General features: G+C 38.0%; 2 protein-coding genes across 5 annotated transcripts in view; one reads left to right on the top strand and one right to left on the bottom strand.

The window, feature by feature from the left end:
- PKD (serine/threonine-protein kinase D3) overlaps positions 1–5,370 on the top strand; it is a gene marked incomplete in the record, with an annotated part of 86,009 nt that extends 80,639 nt beyond the window's left edge. Inside the window, 4 exon segments of the mRNA XM_086547186.1 lie at positions 1–87; positions 325–508; positions 1,066–1,248; positions 2,026–5,370. The exon segment at positions 1–87 is cut by the window's left edge and continues 60 nt beyond it. Of these exon segments, the coding sequence (XP_086403312.1) occupies positions 1–87; positions 325–508; positions 1,066–1,248; positions 2,026–2,273 (702 nt within the window).
- Positions 5,371–8,198: 2,828 nt separating this feature from the next.
- tefu (Serine/threonine-protein kinase tefu) overlaps positions 8,199–23,707 on the bottom strand; it is a 59,376-nt gene continuing 43,867 nt past the window's right edge. For all 4 annotated transcript variants that reach the window (XM_086547184.1, XM_086547185.1, XM_043010560.2 and 1 more), the window contains exons 49-57: positions 23,557–23,683; positions 20,140–20,273; positions 14,651–14,800; positions 14,284–14,538; positions 13,911–14,042; positions 11,514–11,660; positions 9,743–10,015; positions 9,370–9,574; positions 8,199–9,045 (exon numbers count right to left, since the gene is read on the bottom strand). In XM_086547184.1, coding sequence (XP_086403310.1) covers positions 8,867–9,045; positions 9,370–9,574; positions 9,743–10,015; positions 11,514–11,660; positions 13,911–14,042; positions 14,284–14,538; positions 14,651–14,800; positions 20,140–20,273; positions 23,557–23,683 — 1,602 coding nt within the window. In that variant the 3' untranslated portion in view covers positions 8,199–8,866. The remainder of the gene's footprint in view (positions 9,046–9,369; positions 9,575–9,742; positions 10,016–11,513; positions 11,661–13,910; positions 14,043–14,283; positions 14,539–14,650; positions 14,801–20,139; positions 20,274–23,556; positions 23,684–23,707) is intronic.

A 23,707-nucleotide genomic window follows, 5' to 3' on the forward strand; every position in this document is an offset into this window, starting at 1 on the left:
AAGCTGAAGGGCGACATGCTGGACATGATCCTGTCGTCTGATCAGGGGAAGCTGTCGGAGCGCATCACTAAGTTCCTAATCTACCAGGTCAGTTAGTTAGAGAATTATTTATTCTGTTTTCATTTACTTATTATTTAGATTAGAATTTTGTGGTTCTTTGTGCAAATTTTGAATAGATGGAGGTTGAGGTAAATCTGGACTCTTCTTGCATCAGTGTTTGTAGATGTGGAATTATAGTCTGAGGCTATGGATTCTAAACTGTTTGTAAAATGTCAGTGAGAGATTGACACTGAATCTGTGTTGTATATTTTTATATTCTTTCAGATTTTGGCTGCTCTGAAACATCTCCACAGTAAGAACATTGTTCACTGCGATCTGAAACCTGAGAACGTTCTCCTCTCTACGGATAGTGACTTCCCTCAGGTCAAGCTTTGTGATTTTGGATTTGCTCGCATCATAGGAGAAAAGTCCTTCAGAAGATCTGTGGTTGGAACACCTGCATATTTAGGTATGCTCATTTATGTCTCTGGCTTTGTTTGTACTCGTGTATGAACGACTTGCATTTAACCCTTTTGTGCCAGGTGATGTCCTATCACGTCATGTAATATTTCACTCCACCGGATGACGTCCTATTATGTCCTGATCTCTCCCTCAAAAAGTCTGTCCATCACTATGATGGACAGAAGCATAGGGATTCCATTTGTTTAGACTCATTTTAATTCACTTGTGAAAATGATGTAAATATATACAAAAACCTCCAATTATCACCCTGTTAAAGTGGGCAGGTGACAGGTGCTCATAGAGGTGCATTGCGGCATCACACAGGGAGATGACTCATGCTTAGTCACTGTGCGCACTTGTCATCTAACCATTACGCAGATATTTGCCCTGGCGTGAATGGGTTAAGGGTAACTGATTGCTTTGTTTGATAATTTTTAAATAACTGGTTTAGGAAATTATGTTTGATGCCATTAATCCATGTAGATTTACAAAATGAGGATTATATATACATAAAAAGAGAAATTCTTGGTAAAGGAACTGAAACTGGACACTGACTTTTTTCAGCCCCTGAGGTACTGCGCAACAAGGGCTATAACAGGTCCCTGGATATGTGGTCTGTCGGAGTGATCACATATGTCTCTCTCTCGGGCACCTTCCCCTTCAATGAGGACGAGGACATTAATGACCAAATCCAGAATGCAGCTTTCATGTACCCACCAAACCCATGGAAGGAGATCACGCAAGACGGTGAGTTTCTTGGCCTTCTGTACATTTGCGGCTTTTTAGTTTTGGCTTGTCTGCATGCACACACACACACACACACACACACACACACACACACACACACACACACACACACACACACACACACACACACACACACACACAGAGGCACACGCACATGCACATGCACACCCATACACCTACACGCACACGCATACGTACACGCACATACATGCGCACACACACGTAAACATATATGTACATACCCTGATGTCTTACAAATCTCTCGGTGGCAACTCTTGCAGTATCATGGGACTGACCCTCCTTCCCAGAGTTACCACTGGACCCATATCTCACTTGCATGACTTGACAGCTTTTACAGTTTACCTCACTAATTTTCAATACATTTTACTTGATTTTCAGAAATGAATTTTGGCAAAATATACTTGCCTATGGGATACAGATCTGTATTGATCCACCCAGGGCAGAGTTTTGCTGCATAAGAAATATGTTGCTAGAGCTCTTTTAAAGAGAGGAAAAATACAGTCAAGTAAATTACAAATAGATAAGAATGGAAAGATATAGCCATTCAAATGATTAATCCACTGGAGTTAATTATATCAAATAATTTTTTGTGAAAAAGAATTTTGGTCTAGTACTATGTGCAGATTAACTTTTTACCGTGGTACACAATCCGGTTCATCCTTAGAATTTATGGTTTAGTTAAAGGTAAAATTGATGGCTGCACTACATTTCAGTGGTTGAATATAGTAGCCAATGTTCTGCTTATGCTTCTTCCAGCGATCGACCTGATCAACAACCTTCTACAAGTGAAACAGAGGAAGCGCCTTACAGTGGACAAGTCCTTAGCGCATGTATGGCTGCAGGACTACCAGTGCTGGTGCGACCTCCGCGAGCTGGAGAGGATAGTGGGTATCCGCTACATCACCCACGAGTCCGATGATGCACGATGGGCGTCCTACAGGAGAGTGGGCACGTCCCCCATGTCCCCCTCACCAGAGGCCACAGAGGATGTGCTGGCTGCATAGCTGCATAATAGTTATAGTTATTAAATAATGAAAATATATATATATATAAAGGCAGTGCCCCACTCTGTGGACTCTTAAGCTATGTAAAAGTTAAAAAGATGTTACCCTCTTTGTTAAGCGGTAAAGCGGATCCAGCAGTTTGGAAGATGTGAGGCTGACGGTTTGAATGGGCAATTGGGTCTGTTTATAAAGTGAGGACAAAATGCATGTAGAATAGCTGGTTTAAATGACGTGGGAAGGAGTGTAATGAAGATGCCTTTTACCATAATAGCCTGGTTACTAAAATAGAAAAAAGAAAAAAAAAGAAAGTTAGCTCTGAACAAAGGGGACAGGGTTTGGTAGTTTTTATGCATTCTGGATTAGCTGCGATTCAAAGCTTTGTATGAATGACCTAATGCGGACCAACATTGGATGAGACCCTTCACGGGTATATTTTTTAAAAGGATGAAAATTGGCTGTACTTAGTGTGACAGAAGTGCACAGTATGACTCAAGATCCACTTGTAAACTTTTTTTCAAAATCTGTGGTAAATAATCATCACGGGAATAGTGAAGTCGAGCATAATTCCACTTTAGTTTTGCTGTTAATTTTGTGATATCAATGAGGCACAAAGATAGTGGGTATGTTGATACATCACTTTGATTTAGTTAAGAAGTCCACTGTGCTTTACAGTCGTTCAGCAAAAACGTACCTCGGGAAGGTTCTTGATTTAGAACCCAGAGTTTATTTGTGAACCACATTTAGTCTTGCTGAATGAAGAGCTCAAAAGGAGGTGTAGATTAACATAGTATAAACATCGTTATTATGAACGTAAGTGTTCATATATATTTTTTTTTATGTTTTGTTTTGTTTTTGTTTTTTTAAAGACATTCAAGTCAGAGTTGTGAAATATATATATATATAAAAAAGAGGATTGCTCATTAGAGGGAGAGAAAAAAAAGAGCACATGATGCCTATAGTTCTTCATAGCCTGTGTGAAGTGAACACAGGGAGGTGAATATATGTGATGCTGAGAAGCTCAAGACTTGACAATTTTTCCATCTGAAAAGTGACCCAGTAAAAAGAAATTAAAGAAAAATAACATTTGGAAGCTGGGATGAAGAGAAATGAATTTGTTTCATATTGAAGTTAATTAATGGGGTCTGGCAAGGAGAGGTTGTCTTGTATATTTTTTAGACATTATCAGTGTGTCTAATTAAGGGTATGTGGAATTCAGCTGTTTCTTGTGTGCAACTTACTTTTCTCTCACTCTCACAAAATAGAGTATCGGTATCCTATATGTCGGAGATCACTAGCAAACATAACGTAGAAAGCACTCGTGTCCTCTTTTATCTAGAAACAATTACTTCCCTCTTGATTTTAAAACAGGTTGAATTTTTTTCAAGTTATGATGTATATGTGATCCCAAAAATGTAATTACAAGTTTCAATGTTTTCACACTGTTTGTGACTGAAACTCATCTTTTTTGGTGTTATTCTTTTAAAGTTAATAGATAAGTGTCCTGAAGTGGTGAGAAGGTAACAACTTGCCAGCAAAGGATGCATGATAGCAATATTGTCTCCAGGTCATTATTAATATTATTTTTACATGCACATACAGATGGTAGTACACAAATGCATTAACACATACTTATACATGCTCTTGGATACTTACATGCACAAACAATTATTCATGAACACATACAAACATTAACCTATATTTTCATACCGGCATATATTAATGACCCATTTATGAATAAACTACAGTGTATCATTGTATGTTTCATTGGCAGCAGGTCTATTATATGAGAGTATGATGTATGAAATTTGCATTTGATATTTAAGGTTGGAATGAAGTATTTTGACTTTTACCTAATTTGATGTCATATTCCCCAGAACGGCAGATGTTTGTGTGATACTCAAAAGGGAATTCAGAAACTCTTCTTAAGCAGAAGAGCCTTAGAAACAATGGAATGTCTTAATATGCTCAAACGTTGATGCACATCATCACTAAAATGTGGCACAACTACCATTCAACAGTAATTGGTGACGAATTTTGATTGATTTCAAAATGGGCTTCCAGTACCATGATACCTAGCTTTGTCCTGGGTCTGACTGACAGTATTAATGCCATGTGTTAAGTTTGTTGCAAATCATTCATGAATATGGTTGAGTACCTCTGCAATTGGTGGTAATGTTGCAGAAGGAGCATGCTAAGAAGTTGAGTGTTTCAAGGAATGTTATAAACAGATTTATAATAATTTCAATGTTTGACAATACTTAAGTGTTATAAAACAAGTATAATGACAACATATTATTGTAACTGCTCTTTTCCATGGAGCTTAATACATGATTTTAAAAGATGTTCTGTACCTTTGTAAGCTCTATACATACAGTATATATACACAGATATACGAACATGCAAAATCACACGTGGGATTCTGTCTTTTTATAATCATTATAATTTTAAATATCTATTCCTAATTCTCTTTCCTTCAGTACATTTACATATGCATATCATTTGTATATAATGAAATTTACTTTCATAATATAAACATAACAGATTTTATAAGTTCATTGTGCTCAGAAATTAGTTTTAAAAAATGAGCTGTGAAATTTACTCTCTCAAGACTAATTTGAAAACTACTTCAGAAGCCTCCTTCAAGCAGTATGGCTATTTTTTATTACATGTTAAGGAATTAATATATACATGAGAAATGATAACCAGATCCTGAGTGCATGAAGTATGATGTTAAAAGTTGTGCAGTTAAGAAGAGCACAAATGGACTTACCTCCATCCTCCCTCTTTTGTGGTTATCATCAACACACTAATGGTTAGCAGTGGTACCAGATTTTATTTGCATATGCTGTTGCTTTGGTTTAAGATTATTTTTTAGAATACTGTTTAATATAATAATTAGGATGTAATCCATGGTTACTCTGCTGCTTCTTGCTTAACTTTGTTGTAGACATTCCTTTATTCTTATGTTGGTTCCAATGAAAATTGTGTACTTAGTCTTATTTTTCTTTATGAAGTTTAATGTATGTAAAATTCAAACAATTTGAAAGTAAAATCTCAGCAAAATTTGGGTTGCTTAATAAAGTGGTTTTATATGGAAGTACCTGATAATTTTATTGTTTCCTGGTAATATATTCAAAGTAAAGTTGCCAAGCAAAGTTTTCAGTTGCTTGAAATATATTAACCCATTGTGGATGGGTGTCTTGACATACATGACACAGGAGCTTTGGCACGATGACGGGCGACATGACATCTACAGTCTCTACAGTCTGCCCCTGTAGGGCTGCATTTTACTGTGGCACTCACAGTCATAAGCACAGGTTTCCTTCCTCTTACCTACCTCTTCAGGTTATCTTCATTGTGGATAGTTATATTTTTCATATTCATTCATGACTACATGAGTACAAAATAAATGAGTTGCTTTTAACCCATTCCTGCCGGGACTGTTTCATCTTTTATGGCTTCAATGCCGGGGCTCTCGAACGCATAGGCCTAAATCAATTATATTATTGACGGCGGATGCCGGCACCCGGCGTTATCATATTACAAAATCGCCGTCTGTGGCCGGCGGTATTGGGTTAATGCTCCCATAAAACAGAAGTACTTCTATCACACTGAGTATAAAGAAAATAATGAGCTGATAAAGACCTATACTACAATTTAAGTCAACTGCAGCATTGATAAAGCCTGTCATATGACATATAAGTCTCTCAATACAATAAACATAAAGGAGTGATGAACACAAAAATGGCTCTAGTTTTACAATGAGTGACTGAAAGAGAGTGGGAAAAGTCAAGGTATGTTGCATGAAATTCTGAAGTGGAATTCCCATGCATTCCATATTTCTAGGCAGGAATTATTTCACTATACATTAGTTTACATGATGTGTAATAGGCTTGAGCAGATATGTATGTCTCTTCTTGAGGCCGCTGGCACGGAGGAAGATGCCAGGTCAGCAGTGGTCCTACTCATTACAGCCAGCATCTGTCTTACTGTTATAGGAAAATTATCTTTAGTCCTTGAGCTTAGATGCCTATATTCTCCAGTGACAAAAACATGGAAAGTTTTCATGGCAGCTGCTATGTCAGGGTCAGCTCACCAATTAACACTCCAAAATGCCCTTGTAATGTGATTTTACTTTATGCTCTTTGATGCATAATAACTGAGGCTCCATTAAGGCACCAGTAGATAACAATATAAAAGATTATGCTTATATATTTACTCCATCTCTGACACCAGCCTGTTACACCAATATGAACCATAACAAGAACAAGGTGGCGTGTGCTGCATGCGTGCTATCCTATTGTCCAGCCAAATTCTTCACTGGGAATGAGGGACACAAATTTTAAGGCTTCAAAGTTGTTGCATTGAATGCTTGAATAGGCTTAAAAATACGCTAAAAGAAACAATTTGATGTTAGCATGGTAATTTGGCTGAATGATTATCCTTGTCCTTACAGCAGTTTTTACTGTGCTTGTTACAAAACACTCATTATAACAGAATATTCTTTTGGGTCACATACAGCACTCTAGAGGGTATGTTTGAAAAAAAAAAAATTGGATATAAATTAAAAGCTAAAAAAACAAGTTAAAGTTGAATCCTGGGCGAGTCCTCCTACACCAGCGTGGAAAATCAGGAGCCATAAATGATTAGGCTAAATGGTGGTTCTCAAGCTTTACCTGAATCCTTTCTGGGGTGTCCTTACTCCATAGAACATTAATCTCTAAGCATACACTGTCCACTTTAGACCTAAATGTCTTATCCTTATCTAATAAAAAAATGTAAGAAACTGATGAAAGAAATTAACAGAGAATAACTATACTCACGGTATACTTTATGAAAATGCAAATCTGTAGGCCTATGGATGAGATGTAACACTTCGGGGACCAACACACTGGTGCGAATGTAAAGAATTTGATACAACAAATTTTTGTTAATCAGAAACAATGTATCACAGAACTCTGGGGTTCTGCACATAGATAGAAAACTATTAGGCTAAACTTATTCATTTCGGTCTTATTTGAAGTTTTGTCATACTTAACCCATTCACGCCAGGGCGATTCCGGCTTTGAATAGTCACAATGCCAGGGTTTTCGAACGCATAAGCCTAACGCCTCGGGATTCTTGGACGCACTAGCCGCGAGCCTGGGCTGTCCGCTCGCTCACCCCGACCGCCGGCCTTAACCAAATATCTCGTCACAAAACGTGTCAGCACGTCAAACGGCGCGTACGGATTAACCCCTTCACTCCAAGCAGTAGAAAACGCAACCCATGCCGAATCCGGGATGCTGGTGCGCGCCAAATTTTAAACGAATATAACAATTTTTAAGGCAAAACCTCAACATAATTATTATGTACTATATCTCAAATATAAACATACAGACCCTCTTCCCCCTGTGCATGTGACAAGTTATTTACATGGGTAGGGAGGAGGGTGGGAAGAGTGACCTTGGTGAGAGACCTCAGTGACTCACAGGACAAAAGAAAACGGTTGAACTAGTATGGTACATAATGTTCCACAAAGAAATAATAAAATTATTGGTAGTAGGGCACATCCGTACCTTCCCTGGTATAAGCGAAACACACTCCTATGTAATAATAATGAAAGTCAAGTAAGACATTGTATCATATACGACTTATATTCAGAAAGATCTCTTACAGTATTCGGAAGAAAAAACACTAATGCTAATACAACTTGGCCATGATGCGTTAAGCGCGTCCTCAGATATATTAAACATGAGGACGCAGTATATTGCGTCCTCATGTTTAAGGGGTTAAGAATTTAAGCATAGAAAATATAAAAACTAAAAGAAATGAGCTCTGAATAGCGCTACATGTAATAGATGAAACATGAATTTGATTTTCCCAAATTTAAAGTTTTATTTTTACCTTCATAAAACAGTCAGTAATGATAAAGAAAGACCAAAAACATTTATCATTTATTGAAACTGTATGAGTTTGGATGTGTGTGGATGGTGATGGCTGATGGATGCATGGTTTGGGAGGTACCCAAATTTCAAAATATCTAAACTTTTAAACAAGGAGCTAAATAACCAGTTTAATTAAATTAGGTTATTTCTCAAGTAATTAGGAACCTTTATCTTTGCAAATCTTGGGAAATATCACAAATCTCTATTACTCTTGAATTCAAGAATATGGAGTACATTATTACAATTCATATAAAATTCAATGAATAATACAAATCTGATTTTCCATCACTTCCATTCAAAGGACATAAACATTTCCTGTTTAAATGCTTATCCTCTCTTTTCATGCATTTGTCAAGGTAAAAGTATAGAGCAGGTAAAATTTCTTAACCCATTGTGTATAGGTGTCATGACATACATGACAGCACCAATTAGGCCTAAAAGACAGGTGTCAATGTGTACATGATGTGACACAGGGATCTCCTCACAGTTGAAGCATGCACACAGTTGTCAAGTATTATATATAACACTTTCCTCGTCCCTCTAATTTTTAGCCGGTGTCGCTAGTGTTGTAGGCCGCCTGTCCTGACGACCAGTTAGGTCATGGGTAAATGATCAGCACTTTCATAAGACACATCAGTGTTACTGCAAAATCCATGGGAAAGTATATTATAAATAAGGCTGCCATCCTTGGAACAGCCTTGACAAATTTGAAAGATCTGTTGCCTGCTGTATGAGAACTGTCACTTGTTCTGAGACGGAGCGTGCAAAGCCGTCCTCTACTCCAGCTAATTTTTGCTGCACTCTAAGCACCACACGATCTGCCATTGAAGCTGAGCTGGTACATCCTACAGAGAGAAAATAAAAGCATAAATAAATAAATGGAATCAGTTAAACAGGGAATAAAGATGTGTATCTTTGAAGCTATACATATATAGCTTTACTTGTCTATATTACTAAAATGTGCAATATTCAAAGATATCAAATGCAACTATTCTTATAACTCTCCTTCTAACTTTTTCTTCTCTAATCTTTTGCCTTCTCAGTAATGTTCATCTTGTTTTTGAAAGTTTTTTAAATTGCAATCACAATACATTGCTGCTCACTAATGTATGCACTCACAAAAATCATTATCTCACACTCCCATTACTATGTCACTATCATAGACCCACCAAGCTCCTGGTCCTCCTCGTCACTCTCCTGCAAGCGAGCAATCTGGTGAGGAGAGAGTGTCCACTGGTGCAGGGGGTCATGACGTAAGACTTCCACAACTGTTACGAGCACTTCGCCCGAGTTCCTCAAAACATTGAGCGTCGCCTCGCAGCAGCGCCGCAAAGGTCCTTCCACCCCCATCACCCCAAGGCCATCCAGCACATCCTGCCAAGGTGGAGTTGATGGAATCTTTTATACCTCTTTCAAAAGCAAATCCAAATAAGATAATGGAGATAACAAAAACAAGGTTTGTTCATAAAATAGTACCACACAAAAACAAAACTTTTAATAAACCAATAAACACACAAATGCCAAAAAATCAGAGTACATTACCTGTGTTAGCCTGAAGGGAACAGTCTCAGGGGTGGGAAGGATCTTGCCCAGTTCAAATGCAATGCCTAAGTCAATGTGGATCAGCTCTGCAGTGGACTTGTCAAGCAGGATATTTTCCACATGCCTGTCACCTAGACCCAAGATGTAGCCCACCATGGAGTTAGTGGCAACTGACCGTGTATATGCCAGGCGACGCTTGTACCACTCGTGGGGGGAAGGGTAGTTCTCAAAGAAGAAGTGTCGGAAGACAGGGTGGAAGTGCTCCAGGATTTTCTGAGAGGATTAGGTTTGTTGAGACAAATCTTTTGTATTTTTCTATATCACTATGACATTTATTCCCAACTGCACTAGATGGGAAGGAAGTCTGTATTTACACAGAATATGAATGTTGAATAGTAATGTAGACAAATACTAACAATTATAAGGATCATAAACAACTGCAAAATGCATTAACCCACTCACGACGGGGGCATTCCAGCCTTGAATGTCACAATGCCGGGGCTTTCGAGCGCTTAGGCCTAAATCAATTAAATGGCTGGCACAATATTGTGCCGCCCGGCCACTGGGCTTTTGAATGAGCGGTACAGTATTGTACCACCCGTCCAGAGAGGGTTAATATACAAATATATGAATAAAAAATGAAGACAACAGCACTTTAACCCATTGATCCATTTTTGCCTACTAACAAACGCATGACGCTTCGTTCCAGGGTGTTTTCCCACTGTGCGAGGCCACACTGAACCTCTCCTAAGCTTTTTCACCCACCCTATCCTTATGGTTTGTATGATTGCGTCTACAATGTAAGAGCATGTAAAAATATTGCCATGTTCAGAGGAGTTACTTCAGTTGAAAAACTGTTATTTTGTTAAACTTTGCTTATATTCTTCACTTTTATGTGATAATATCAATAGAAAGTGGAAGCAATCTTTTAGTGGGGTATCAAAAAAGATGTTTTATACTAATCATTCTTTTCAAAATGAAAAGAACAATATCAATAATCATACATGTACATATGAGTATGTACATGTACCTTGTGATGTAATGTGACGTGATATCATGGGTAATCAACAAATTAGAAATAGTATTACATTAGTAATTTTCTATTTTATTTTATTTCTTGACCAATCATATTTGAGTATACAATATTTTTTCAACTCAGATCTTTTTATTCAACCAATCAGAATAAAAAATTACCATGATGTCATCAATATCACGTAGTTTTCTATGACTTTTTTTAAACGTTATATGACATTTTATGACATTCAAACACCTAAACTAAAGTAACAGAGTCTAAGAAATTATTAAAAATAATTCTATTTAACCCATTCGTGCTGGTTGACTTGCTATCACGTCCAGTGGTTTTTGGGTCAGATGCCAATGACGAGATATTTAGTCAAGGCCAGCCCGCCAGGTGATCGGGCGTACAGTGCTCGCCCACAGCTAGTGCGGCCGAAAATTCCAAGGCGTTAGGCTTATGTGTTCGAATATCCAGGCATTTCAACCATTTAGAGCCGAAATAGCCCCATCGTAAATGGGTTAAGAACAGTATAGTGTTCTATTGTTGATGTTTCAGCACGTCACAACTGCCTTACCCGGAGCTTGGCGAGAAAATGCATGACGTCTCAGGAAATTATCTAGATAAAGGGATATTTTCCAACCATGTGATAGGATGTCAACCGGCATGAATGGGTTAAATTTACTGGTTATAAACAATAAAGATTACTATAAAAATAAAACCTATGAACAATCTAAACCCTACATAGGTACTAACCTCAAACATTTCATATCTTGCTTCCAGTGATTTTCCTTTAGCTTTTCCCATCATATCCCGGCAAACGACTGCTGTGTAGTCATTGGGGTTATACAATTTGTGAGCACCACTGTCCTTGTTTGGACCTATTAAGTATTCCCCAAATGCCTGAAATAAAAAGACTAATTACCAATATTGCTAGAATAATAGTAAGACAATATCAGTACATAATGTAAATAGACATAAATGTATGCTTATTTATATAACAAGTTTAAATGCAAAATATCTATCCTTATGGACATTAAAATTTACAGAGCAAATTTATTTCTATTCTCAATCTATTTTTTTTCTCTATATCTCTAGTTATTAGGGTGTTACAGTTGCACCAATAATGTCAGAATTAGCTGCATTTAGGTCAATGTTTACATTTAGCACAGATGCAATTCCTAAAAACAGCTTCTCATGACAAGTACATGGCCATACTCGGTGTAGGAATGTCATAGAGACACGGGAGAATCAATTTGTGTGGGTTTTAACATACCATTAGTGGGGGTAGAAGCTCAGAATTACTCTGGGATGTTTCCTTAGCTAATTTTGTGAACTAGTTTACATAATCATTATTTGCGCAAACATAATTTCACCTTTTTGTTGACACACACCAAAAACACCAAGCTAAATCAATAATACAGTAAGAAACACAAAATTACAAATAGAATATTGAACATCAATTAACCGTCACACTTTAGGAACGACAATTTAGATTCTAACTTTTTCTTTCTCTGATTAGGCAGAGAATGTCGATGGTGCTCCTCTAATTTCAGCATGTTTTATCCTCCTTACGAGATGTGTCAAGAAACCTGTGAGCTACCTTGATACCTCTTTCAGCTCCGTCACTGATGAAAGACAAGCCTTTAATTTTCTGCTTGCCTGAAATGAACACAGAATCTGATTCCCATTGTTTAAATTGCATATCGAGGAATCCTTCCTCCAACCTCATAACTGTGAAAAATAACCATGAGTCCAATGAATATGGATAAATTGACATCTTCGACAGCATCTTCAGAGAGCTTAGGGAATATAGGCTTCCCATACCCTGAACCAGTTCGGTTAGGTTAGGTCACCAAGAAGCTTTGTTCCTCCTACACCAGATATGAATTCCTTAGTAGCACCATCAAAGTCTCCATAAGCTTTCCATCCCAGTGAAGTAAAGCGATTTCAGTGCCTATGACATGCAGGTATCAGAGAATGCAGGCAAGAAGATACAGCGGTAGGTGTGATCTTGTTCCTTGTAGTTGTTGATATTAGCTCTGGGGACTTCAAAACATCATGAGGAATGAAATGGTTGTACTGATCTTCACAGTCCTCTTGTGTGACCTCTTAGGAGTGATCTCAATAGCACAATCATCATTTTCGTCTTCCTCTGAGTGATAATAAACAGACAATGAATCCTTTGCAAATTGTTTAATTTCTTTGAGATCTTTCCTCTTCTTGTGCAGTTCATTGGAGTCTCTTATCTTCCAAACTAGAAAAATCTTGTCCTGACAAGAGGAACTAGCTGCTCAGGCAGTCAAGAACTTTTCAAGAATGATAAGTCTTCATCAATTGCAATTTTCTTGATGTCTTTTTTCCCTTTCTTGTTGTCATCCATTCTCTCCTCTACATCCCTTGGCCAGAATGGCATTGTCTTCTGAAGTTTTTCTCGAAGTCCTTCATCTTTGGCTTATATTTTCTCCTCTCAGGATTCAGCTTCCTCAAACTCACATACTCTTGGTGAAATGATGCAACTTTTTCAGCCATCTTCCTTTTTGTAAGAGTCAACTTAACATTCTTAGTTACATCCTCCCTTCTCAACTTCTCTGAATGGACCAGAAAGCAAAGCAAAACTTGATTGTAGGTTGGCAATTGAGTGCCAGTAATGCTCAGATGTTGAGAGTCTTGTCTCTGGCAAAATGTCCAAACGAGTACCAGAACTTCTAGTTGATATAGTTAAACATGAACAAATACAAATACAGGCAAGTGTACAACAGAAATTGAGGTGAAAGGATTTAAGTTGTTACAAGTCACATGCTACGACTTCTTGTCCAGTAAGGAGTCACTGTGCAAGAAAGATGGCCGTTACAGTTTAGTGAAATGTGTGAGGCTTAGACTGTAGTACAATATACATGTTTTAAGTTAATCTGTCAAAATTCAAAGAAATGATGTGTGCACATGACCAATAGTTATGTTTACTGGTTCACAAAATTGTTGCAAGAAGCTATTTTTAGAAATCACATAGGTGCTGAAGGTATACTATTGATGAAAATCAAAACTTTGTAATCATGTTCTACTAATCAAACTGTAATACCAGAAAAACAGCCAGCATCATTGCTTCTAATTTTCTATTTTAGGGGGCAACTGTAACACTCACTCCTCACTCACCTGAGTGTTGTCACACCACTGGATAAGTCCACTTTTCTGAGACAGAGGCACCACCTGATAAGTGCGCATAGACAGCGATCGATCCCGAGTTTCACTGTTCTTTGCTAGGAGTTCGTTCACTATTCCGAATACCTATATAAAATACAAATAGTAATCAGTATATAAGTTGGAGATGAACATGCAAAATGGATGCTAATTAATTTAGACATACTAATATATTTGAATATTCCTTCAACCCATAAAGACAGCACAAGAAGTTACTTAGAATAGATAATCATACCACTGTTCAATGAACCTTTAAATATCAAAAGACCAATTATTACAAAACTAATATGCATCCCTCTTTTCTAATTATCCAACCACTAACACAAACCTGCTCCATGACTGCATCCTGCCTGATATCATCTTTTCCCTTCAGGAGCTCATACTGCTTCAGCCCATCTGATGTCTTTAGGGTGAGCCTTTTGGGGGCATTTATCCCCCCAACAAAGGTGCAGATTGGCTCTAATCCTACGATTACCGGAGGTGTGTAATTTCCTGAGGGCTGAAGTGGCAGAGGACGTGTCAGGGCAGCTGTGTGGTTGATACTGCCCAGGTTCATCAGAGGCTGACTACTCGAGATCTTAACCTGGTAATGGAAGGGGGTTTATCTTTACTCTATTTTTCAAATTAAAGGCAAGAAACTTTGGAAATATGGCAAATTTTATTCATGCAAATGTGAAGAAAATAAAGTTTCATACCTTCTCTCCTGGCCGATATTTGTCTTTAGGGCCTGACCAGTTGGCAAGTGAGAGGTAAGCGAGACAAACTCTCTCTAGCTCATCTACATGACCTGCGAGAGGAGTCTTCTTGAGGCGTGTTACCAGGAGTTTGGCAGCCTGGACTCTGTCCTGAAGAAGAGGTCAGTGATCATGTTACATCTTATATATCATATACATTCACTAAAGTGTGAAATCCACCTTAAGGTGGATGAGATCATACCATCATGTCAATATAGAATTGTGTATCAAATAGTTACTACATGCTGAAGAGGAATTGCATTCCCTTTCCCTATCTCTCATGAGATATCTAACATGTCCAGTTCCTGTTTGTTTGACAGGCAGCATCAGCAATTCTGGAATCTGAGAGTGGTTAGGGATTCTTGGTCAATGTCAGAACACACTTGTTCACTTCCTGTTGTGCCCCGGAAGGTTTACCATTATCCCAGTGGGCATCAGAGATGGGCCCCTTGGCCTGTATTTACACTGTAATGTTTCAGTGAACTAAATCTAAAGTTTTATGACACCAAATGCTTACTTTTCTATACATGTTTAATGAGGTACAAAAGCAAATTTTTCCCAGTCACTGATGTAAATTGATGAAAAAAATATCCCAAATTTCAATGTAGGGTGGAGAGCTTCATGATTACAACATATTATTAATCTGTACACATGAAAACATGTAAAGCTAAAAATACAGGATGATAATGAAAAACAGGTAGCTCAAGCTAAAAATAGTCTTAAATCTTTAAACTTCTGTTACAACCAAACTGACTGGAAAATATTAAATAAATCACTAGAAAAAACATTGAAAGATACTGAGATCCTCTAAAAAACAGATAGTATGCTGAAGAAGTTCTTTATGCCTGTACGGATGTTTGTAAAAGAATCCTTCTAAAAAGGAACAAAAAAACAGTATTATACTGAGATATTGAAGAATATTGTTGAGAAACAAGACGAATAGAGTTAGAAAACTTAGTGTAACATCTGATCCTGTAAAAAAGGAAAATGATAATCCACTGGTGCCACATGACGTCCTATCACACTGTAATAAAACTTTGCTCCCTCCAGGTGACTTTCTAGCACGTCATGAACTCTCCCTCAAAACAGGTATTTTACATTGTTATGTAGGTACATAATCATAGGATTTCCATTTGTATATACACATTTTTATTCACTTGTGAAAATAATGTAAATAAAACGAAAACCTTCAATTATCACCCTGTTAAAGCAGGCGGGTGAAAAGTGCTCATAGAGCTGCAGCGTGACATTGTTCTGGGAGAGATCTCACACTTAATCACTGCGTGTGCTTGTTATCTGGCCAGCAGGAGTGGCATTACACAAATATAAGATTTGATGTTAATGGGTTAGGGACATTTGGGTGACTCCAAATGTATTATGAAGAAGAGTTTTGTTTCCCTAGAATAGAGGAATTACCAACAGACCCTGAAAAACTTTTCAAAATTAACAGTGATGAAACTGAATGTCTCACTGATATAATTCTCAATGAAAGAGACATCTAAGAGGCAATAACTATTTTTAATTCATAAAATTATAGACCTAGGAGCCAAGGAAAAGTAGGAAGATGGATACCCAATTTTCTAACAAATCACAAAGAAAGAACAAATGGATTTTTCTCTAATGAATCAAATGTTATAAATGAAGTGTAATAAGGGTCTGTTCTTGGTCCTCTGTTCCTAGAGTAACTTAATGACCATCTACATGCTATTTGTAATTCAGCAAATGAAAACAACATGGAAGTCAATGCTGATAAATTCAGAATTCTACTGCATAATTCAACTGGAAATCTGAGACTAAGATCATATTCTGTTGAGGGTTGCAGAAGATCTAAGAGGATATATGAGTAATGATATAAGCTTCAGTTATCATACTGAGCAGACAGCCATCAAAGGAAAAGTGTTAGAATAATTAAAGATTATGATAGAATAAGAATGCATATAATTTTATATCTACTGTTTATACCTCAGAAGAATACCTCATGTTTAATTTAGTTACCCCCGAAATGAATGTTTTCTTTTATATGCGCCACCCTACGGCAATATTTACAAAGTGTAATGTAAACAACCCTCTTCTCTCCACGGACTTCTCCCCGAATACACGCTTATACGCAGTAGCAGTGTTTCTCTGATCCCCACATCAATTATCTGTACATTGACAAGCCAAACTTCCTTATTTCACGCATAGAAGATGACATCTTCCACCACCTCAACAGGTTATGGGCCCAGAATTAAGGAATTTGATGGTAATGCAGATAATTATGATTTGTGGGAAGAAAAATTCACAGGAGCTCTCCGAGTTCTGAAACTTCATCTTGCTTTTGATAAGTATGCTAGCAAACGCCCAAATGATTATGATTTGGAAGAGGCCAAGGAAACAATCTATGCACACTTAACAGGTTGTCTTGACAAAACGTCACTTGGCATGATAAAGCGTGAAGCGAGGGGAGATGGAGTGAAAGCATTGACATTGCTACGAAAACACTACCTAAGAGAAACACAACACAGATTGTTTGCTCTATGGAGATCATTCATAAACAAAAGGATGGATGATGACAGTGTTACAGCATATCTTACGTCTATAGATGAGACAGTAGCTGCTCTCAGGGAAATAGATGAACACATTTCTGATGGTCTTATAGTAGTACGAACACTGGATGGACTTCCAAAGAAGTACGAAAATTTTGTTGATGTAGCTAGCCAGCGTAATCCTCCATACCAGTACAGTGAATTAAAGATAGCATTGTTAAGTCAAGAGGATCGTCTGAAGGATACTTCTAGCACAGAGAGTATCATGAATGTCAACAACAGCAGCACAGTGAAACAGTAGAAATGTTTCAAGTGTAGTGAACCAGGCCATTTTGCATCAAAATGCAGCAAAGGAGGTAAGTTCCAGAGAGTGAACAATCCTCAAAATACTAGAAAGTGGTGTAACTTTCATAAATCTAGAACTCACAGTAACAGTGAATGTAGAGTGAAGAATCCTAAGAAGAGTAGTAATTCAGTAAACTCAGCAAATGACACAAGTGAAGAACAAAATCAAGAGTTTTCTTTTCATGTAACACACTCATCAAGGTTTCATACTGTTGAGGAGACCAACAATGAGCTGTATGATTGTAGAAAACAGAATGTAGCTAACTTAGAAGAAGAAGGCTTCTTAATGATTGACAGTGGCTGCACTTCACATATTGAGAAAACTGAACCAAAGTTTGTGAGATTTCAAGAATCCTTTGATCCACAAAACCATTACATAGAGCTGGCAGACGGCCAAAGACAACAAGGAACAGTGAAAGGAGTCGGTGATGTGAAAGACTTCATACAGGATCAAGACGGAAACTCACGAAGTATTCTACTAAAAGATACATTATACATACCAGGATTCAAACAAGATATCATGTCAGTTTGGAAAGCTATCAAGAGTGGACATACTGTTACTTTCTCACCTGAAGGCAGTACTCTAACTACCAAGGATGGCACGATATTCGACATTGTGGAGAAAAACAAGTTGTTCTATCTACGTAGAGGTAAGCCACACACTGGTTCTCAGATGGATAAGTTTAACAAAGTCCATGTAGGGGAAGCCAAGCACACCCTAGAGGAGTGGCATAAAATCCTAGGGCATTGCAATGTGGCTGATGTGCAAAAACTTGAAGCAAATGTTGACGGAATGCATATAACTAGAAAAGATAAGTTCAACTGCACCACATGCACACTAGGTAAGATGACACAGTATAGGAGTAAAGAACCTGACAAAAAGGCCCAACAGCCTTTAGATTTAGTCCACTGTGATGTAGTTGGTCCTGTAAACCCAACAGCACGAGGAGGTTACAGGTACAGCATCTCCTTTATTGATGACTACTCCGGAGCTCTTAGAATTTACCTAATTAAAAGTAAGAGTGATACTGTGACAGCTATGAAGAGATACCTTGCAGAAACAGCACCATATGGGAAAATTAAACGCCTAAGATGTGACCACGGAACAGAGTTTACGAACAAGGAGTTCAGAACACTCTTAACAGAGAACAAGATTAGACAAGAGTTCTCTGCACCCTATTCACCACATCAGAATGGCACAGTTGAGAGATCACACAGGTCAATATTTGACATGGCTCGCTGTTTGCTGATTGAGTCAAAATTACCTAAGGATATGTGGAGTTATGCTGTGAAGACTGCCTGTTACATCAGGAATAGGTGCTATAACTCCAGGACTCAAAAGACCCCAGTAGAAATGCTTACTGGAAGACGGCCAAACATAAGCAAAATGAATATCTTTGGAACAAGATGTTTTGCATATGAACAAGAGAGTAAGAAACTAGATCCAAGGAGTAAGGAGGGAGTATTTGTGGGCTATGATGATCAAAGTCCAGCCTACTTGATATACTTTCCTGATACTCAGACTATAAGAAAGGTAAGAATAGTCAAATTTGTGGATAACTCATCTTGTAAGAAAGAATCCTCAAGTGCCGAGCAAAGTTTGAGTGACGACCACATTTTGGTGGAGACGAGGCTCCAGCAAAAACCACTTCAAGCGGCCCAAGATGAGATGCCAGCTGACGCTGATGAGGACAGGAAATGTCCAGCTAAAGACCAAGAAGGAATACCAGTGGATGAAGATACAGAAAGAAGATACCCATCTAGAGAAAGAAAGAAACCCTCGAGGTTAGATGACTATGTTACAGATGATCAGGACGACAGTAGCTCCAGTGTGACACATACTAGCTTTATACATCACTGCTATCGAATGTCACATGATCCAATACCAGTCACCTACCAGAGAGAATCCAGCTGATATATTTACCAAACCAGTATCTCAGAAGAAGTTGAAAGATTTTAAGTTTATCAGGGGATAGATTCTCTCGTACATTATAACCAATCTTTAATTAAGAGGGGGTGTTAGAATAATTAAAGATTATGATAGAATAAGAATGCATATAATTTTATATCTACTGTTTATACCTCAGAAGAATACCTCATGTTTAATTTAGTTACCCCCGAAATGAATGTTTTCTTTTATATGCGCCACCCTACGGCAATATTTACAAAGTGTAATGTAAACAACCCTCTTCTCTCCACGGACTTCTCCCCGAATACACGCTTATACGCAGTAGCAGTGTTTCTCTGATCCCCACATCAATTATCTGTACATTGACAAGCCAAACTTCCTTATTTCACGCATAGAAGATGACATCTTCCACCACCTCAACAAAAAGTTATGAGTGAATGGGTGATGAGGACTTTCACACAAGGGCTTAAGAACACCTTTAACTTTATGTTTAAAGGACAAAAGGTAAAATATCTGCTTCTCAATACAACTTCCACAAACAAATTAGCAAAAATCCTACAGAAAGCACAACATCTGAGAGGACCCCCAAAATGAATAACACAGTTCATTATAGTTTACACCCAACTCCTAATAATATGTAATATAAACCACTAAGACACCAAGTCACTTACCTCCTCAACAATCTCACTGTTCTGTGACATGCTCTTCCTGCTGCCTGACTTGGCTAAGGCATCATCTGCATGGGCATTGGCAAGGGCCATTACCACTGGCAGACAATGGTGTGGGTGCTCTTTGCAGGCTTTTTCTAGGGATAGGAGGAACTTGTCAGGCTAAATGAAATGTAAAAAGTTTATGTGAGTGCCATCAAATCAATCAAATAAGATCAATGGGGCTAATTACAAGGAAGGCACATCATAACTTCCACTCTTACTTCCATCTATGGAGTCCCTCTAGGCAGGCAGGGGTCTGACCCCACACAACTTCCTCAAAAAAAAATTGTAAATTTCCCCAAGCCACTACTTTCAGTATCATCCTAAAGGCCTACTCTAACTAGGATTGTCTAGAGGAGCCAACGCCAGGGCACTGAGTCAAATGTCAGGTCTGTGTGAGTGGCAGGTCCAATGCCAGTCTAACTGTGCAGCTGTTGATTGGATGCATGGTTTTGCCAACCGTGCCCCTCTTGATCCAGCTTAACTCTGTTAACCCATTTACGCCGGTTGACATCCTATCATGAGGTCTAAAAATATCCCCGGACCCAGGTGACGTCCTGAGACATTGAGCATTTTCTCCCTGAATCCCGGGTGGGGCAATTGTGATGTGCTGAAATTTCAGCAATAGGTCGCTAGATTGTTCTCAAATATAATCCTTTTACATGATTTCTTAGACTCTGTTACTTTAGTTTAGGTGTTTGTCATAAAATGAGATATAACATTAAACAAAATGATGTCATAGAAAACTACGCGATATTGATGACATCATGGTAATTTCTGCTTCTTGATCGGTTGAATAAAAAGATCTGAGTCAAAAAACTTTTGTAAAATCAAATGTGTAGCTGGCCAAGAAATAAAAAATAAAGTAAAAAATTACTTATGCAATACTACTTCTAATTTGTTGATTATCCGTGATATTACATCATGTCACATCATGAGGTACAATTCACAAACTCATATGTACGTGTAAGATTATTCATATTGTCCTTCTTTTTGTTTTGATAAAAAAAAGAAATAAGTATAAAACATGATTTTTGATGTCCCACTAAGAGATTGCTTCCACTTTCCTTTAGTATTTTCACATAGAAGTGAAGAATATCGGCAAAGTTCAATAAAATAAAACTAAAAAGGCATTACTGTAACAAGTTTTTTTACTAAAATAACTCCTCTGAACATGGCAATATTTTTATGTGCCTTTACATTGTAGACGCATTCATGAAAACCATAAGAATGGGGTGGGTGAAAAACGCTCTGAGAGGATCAGCCAAAGCCATGACAAGACATTCATGTGATCCAGGGGGATGATCATCCAGGCCATGATGTGAACTTCATGTCATCCAACATTAACCCATTGCAGATAGGTGTCATGATATACATGATGCAGGAGTTTTGGTGATGACAGGCATCATGATGACATGACATTGGGAGATTTTGGATCACTGAGCAATGAGTGAGTGATGATGACAATTGCAGTCATAATTACTATAATTTCTGTAATATTATGCAAAATGGGTTTCACCACTATTTCACAGCACTAGCAGGAGAGGGAGCTTTGAATGGCACTCATCCATGGTCTCTAGCAAGCACTTTCTTTAGAGAGTGATGGCTCACAGCAAGTTCCAGACCTCTTGCTCTAAAGTGCCAGCGATGAAGGATGCGCAGGCAGGACAAGAAGAGGAAGGTGACTCAAACCATGCCAAGTGTCTACAATGTGCCTTGTACTGTAGCATTCACAATCAGAAGCACAAGTTTCCTTCCTCTTCCCTACCTCTTCATGTTATCTACAATGTGGATTGTTATATTTTTTGTATTCATCATGACAGTACATGAATGCAAAAAAATAAAAACATTATTTGTCCTCCCATACAATAGCAAAAATTCTATCACACTAAGTATAAAGAAAATAATGAGCTGATAAAGACTCTATACTACAATTTTAGTCAACTGCAGCATTGATAGAGCCTGTCATATAACACATATAAGTCTCTTAACCCTCTCTGGACGGGTGGTACAGTACTGTACCGCTCATTCAAAAGCCCAGTGGCCGGGCGGCACAGTATTGTGCCAGCCATTTAATTGATTTAGGCCTAAGCGTTCGAAAGCCCCGGCATTGTGACATTCAAGGCTAGAATGCCCCCGTCGTGTGTGGGTTAATATAATAAAACTCATAAAATGACAAACACAAAAATGACTCTAGTTTTACAATAAGTGACTGAAAGAGAGTGGGAAAGGTCAAAGTATGTTGCATGAAGCTGCCTTGTTATATAAAAAAAAAAATCCTGGAGACTGGGCAAGCAAATCTATCTATCTGCAATGGATTAAGGGATTAACTATATAACAATAAAAACAATATAAACAATCATTTATGTACATACGAGTATGTACATGTCCCTCGTGATGTGACATGATGTTATATCATGGGTATTTGACAAATTAAAAATAGTATCAACCCGTTCCCGACGGGGCCATTTCAGCTCAAAAAGACCGAAATTCCAGGACTTTCGAACACATAAGCCTAATGCATCGGGATTCTCGGCCGCACTGGCCGTGAACCAGCGTCATCCCGCGTGCCGGGCTGGCCCAAAAAACACTAGAAGTGATATCTAGTCACCCGTCGTTAACGGGTTAAATTAATAATCTATTTGTTTTTATTTCTTGGCCAATCACAGTTGATTTTACAATAGTGTTTAAACTCAGATCTTTTTATTCAACCATTTAGAAGCAAAAATTATTGTGACATCAATATTACATAGTTTCTATTATATATATATATTTTTTTTACATTATATTACATATTATGACATTCAAACACATGACATTCAAACTTAAAACTGAGACTAAGAAATTATGAAAAATAACTACATCTGAGAAAAATTTAGCATTCTAATGATGACGTACCAGCACGTTACAAATGCCCATGCGGAACTAGGTGAGAAAATATGTGACATTTCAGGACATTACCCCGAACAGGGTATATTTTCCAATCTTATGATAAGACGTCAAATGTCGTGAATGGGCTAAGGAATGTGCATGCATGCATGCATGTGTATGTGTGTATGTGTATGTGTATGTGTATGTGTATGTGTGTGTGTATCTGTATCTGTGTGTGTGTGTGTGTGTGTGTGTGTGTGTGTGTGTGTGTGTGTGTGTGTGTGTGTGTGTGTGTGTGTGTGTGTGTGTGTGTGTGTGTGTGTGTGTGTGTGTGTGTGTGTGTGTGTGTGTGTGTGTGTGTGTGCACACGTGTGTACGCGAGTGAAAAAATTATTGTGTGAAATGTGCTTGCATGTATGTTTGTGTATGTGCGTGTGAGCAAATTTGACTTTGTCTCCAACAATGCATCTATAATTGTTTGCTCCTGAACTGAATCATCCCTCTTACCTAGGATGTGCAAAAGGATGACTGGAAAAGTATCCTTCTTGTTGCTCTGCTGTGTGAGCCTGGCTACCAGCTGGTAAATGAGTGGCACAAACTTATAGGACTTTATCTTGTTTCCATAGTCATGTATCTGAAAATGACCAGAAACCTAAAT

The sequence above is a fragment of the Penaeus japonicus genome, unplaced genomic scaffold (genome assembly GCF_977035675.1).
Source record: "Penaeus japonicus unplaced genomic scaffold, GWHDUDI00000001_assembly GWHDUDI00000019, whole genome shotgun sequence".
In the NCBI taxonomy this organism is placed as follows: Eukaryota; Metazoa; Arthropoda; class Malacostraca; order Decapoda; family Penaeidae; genus Penaeus; species Penaeus japonicus.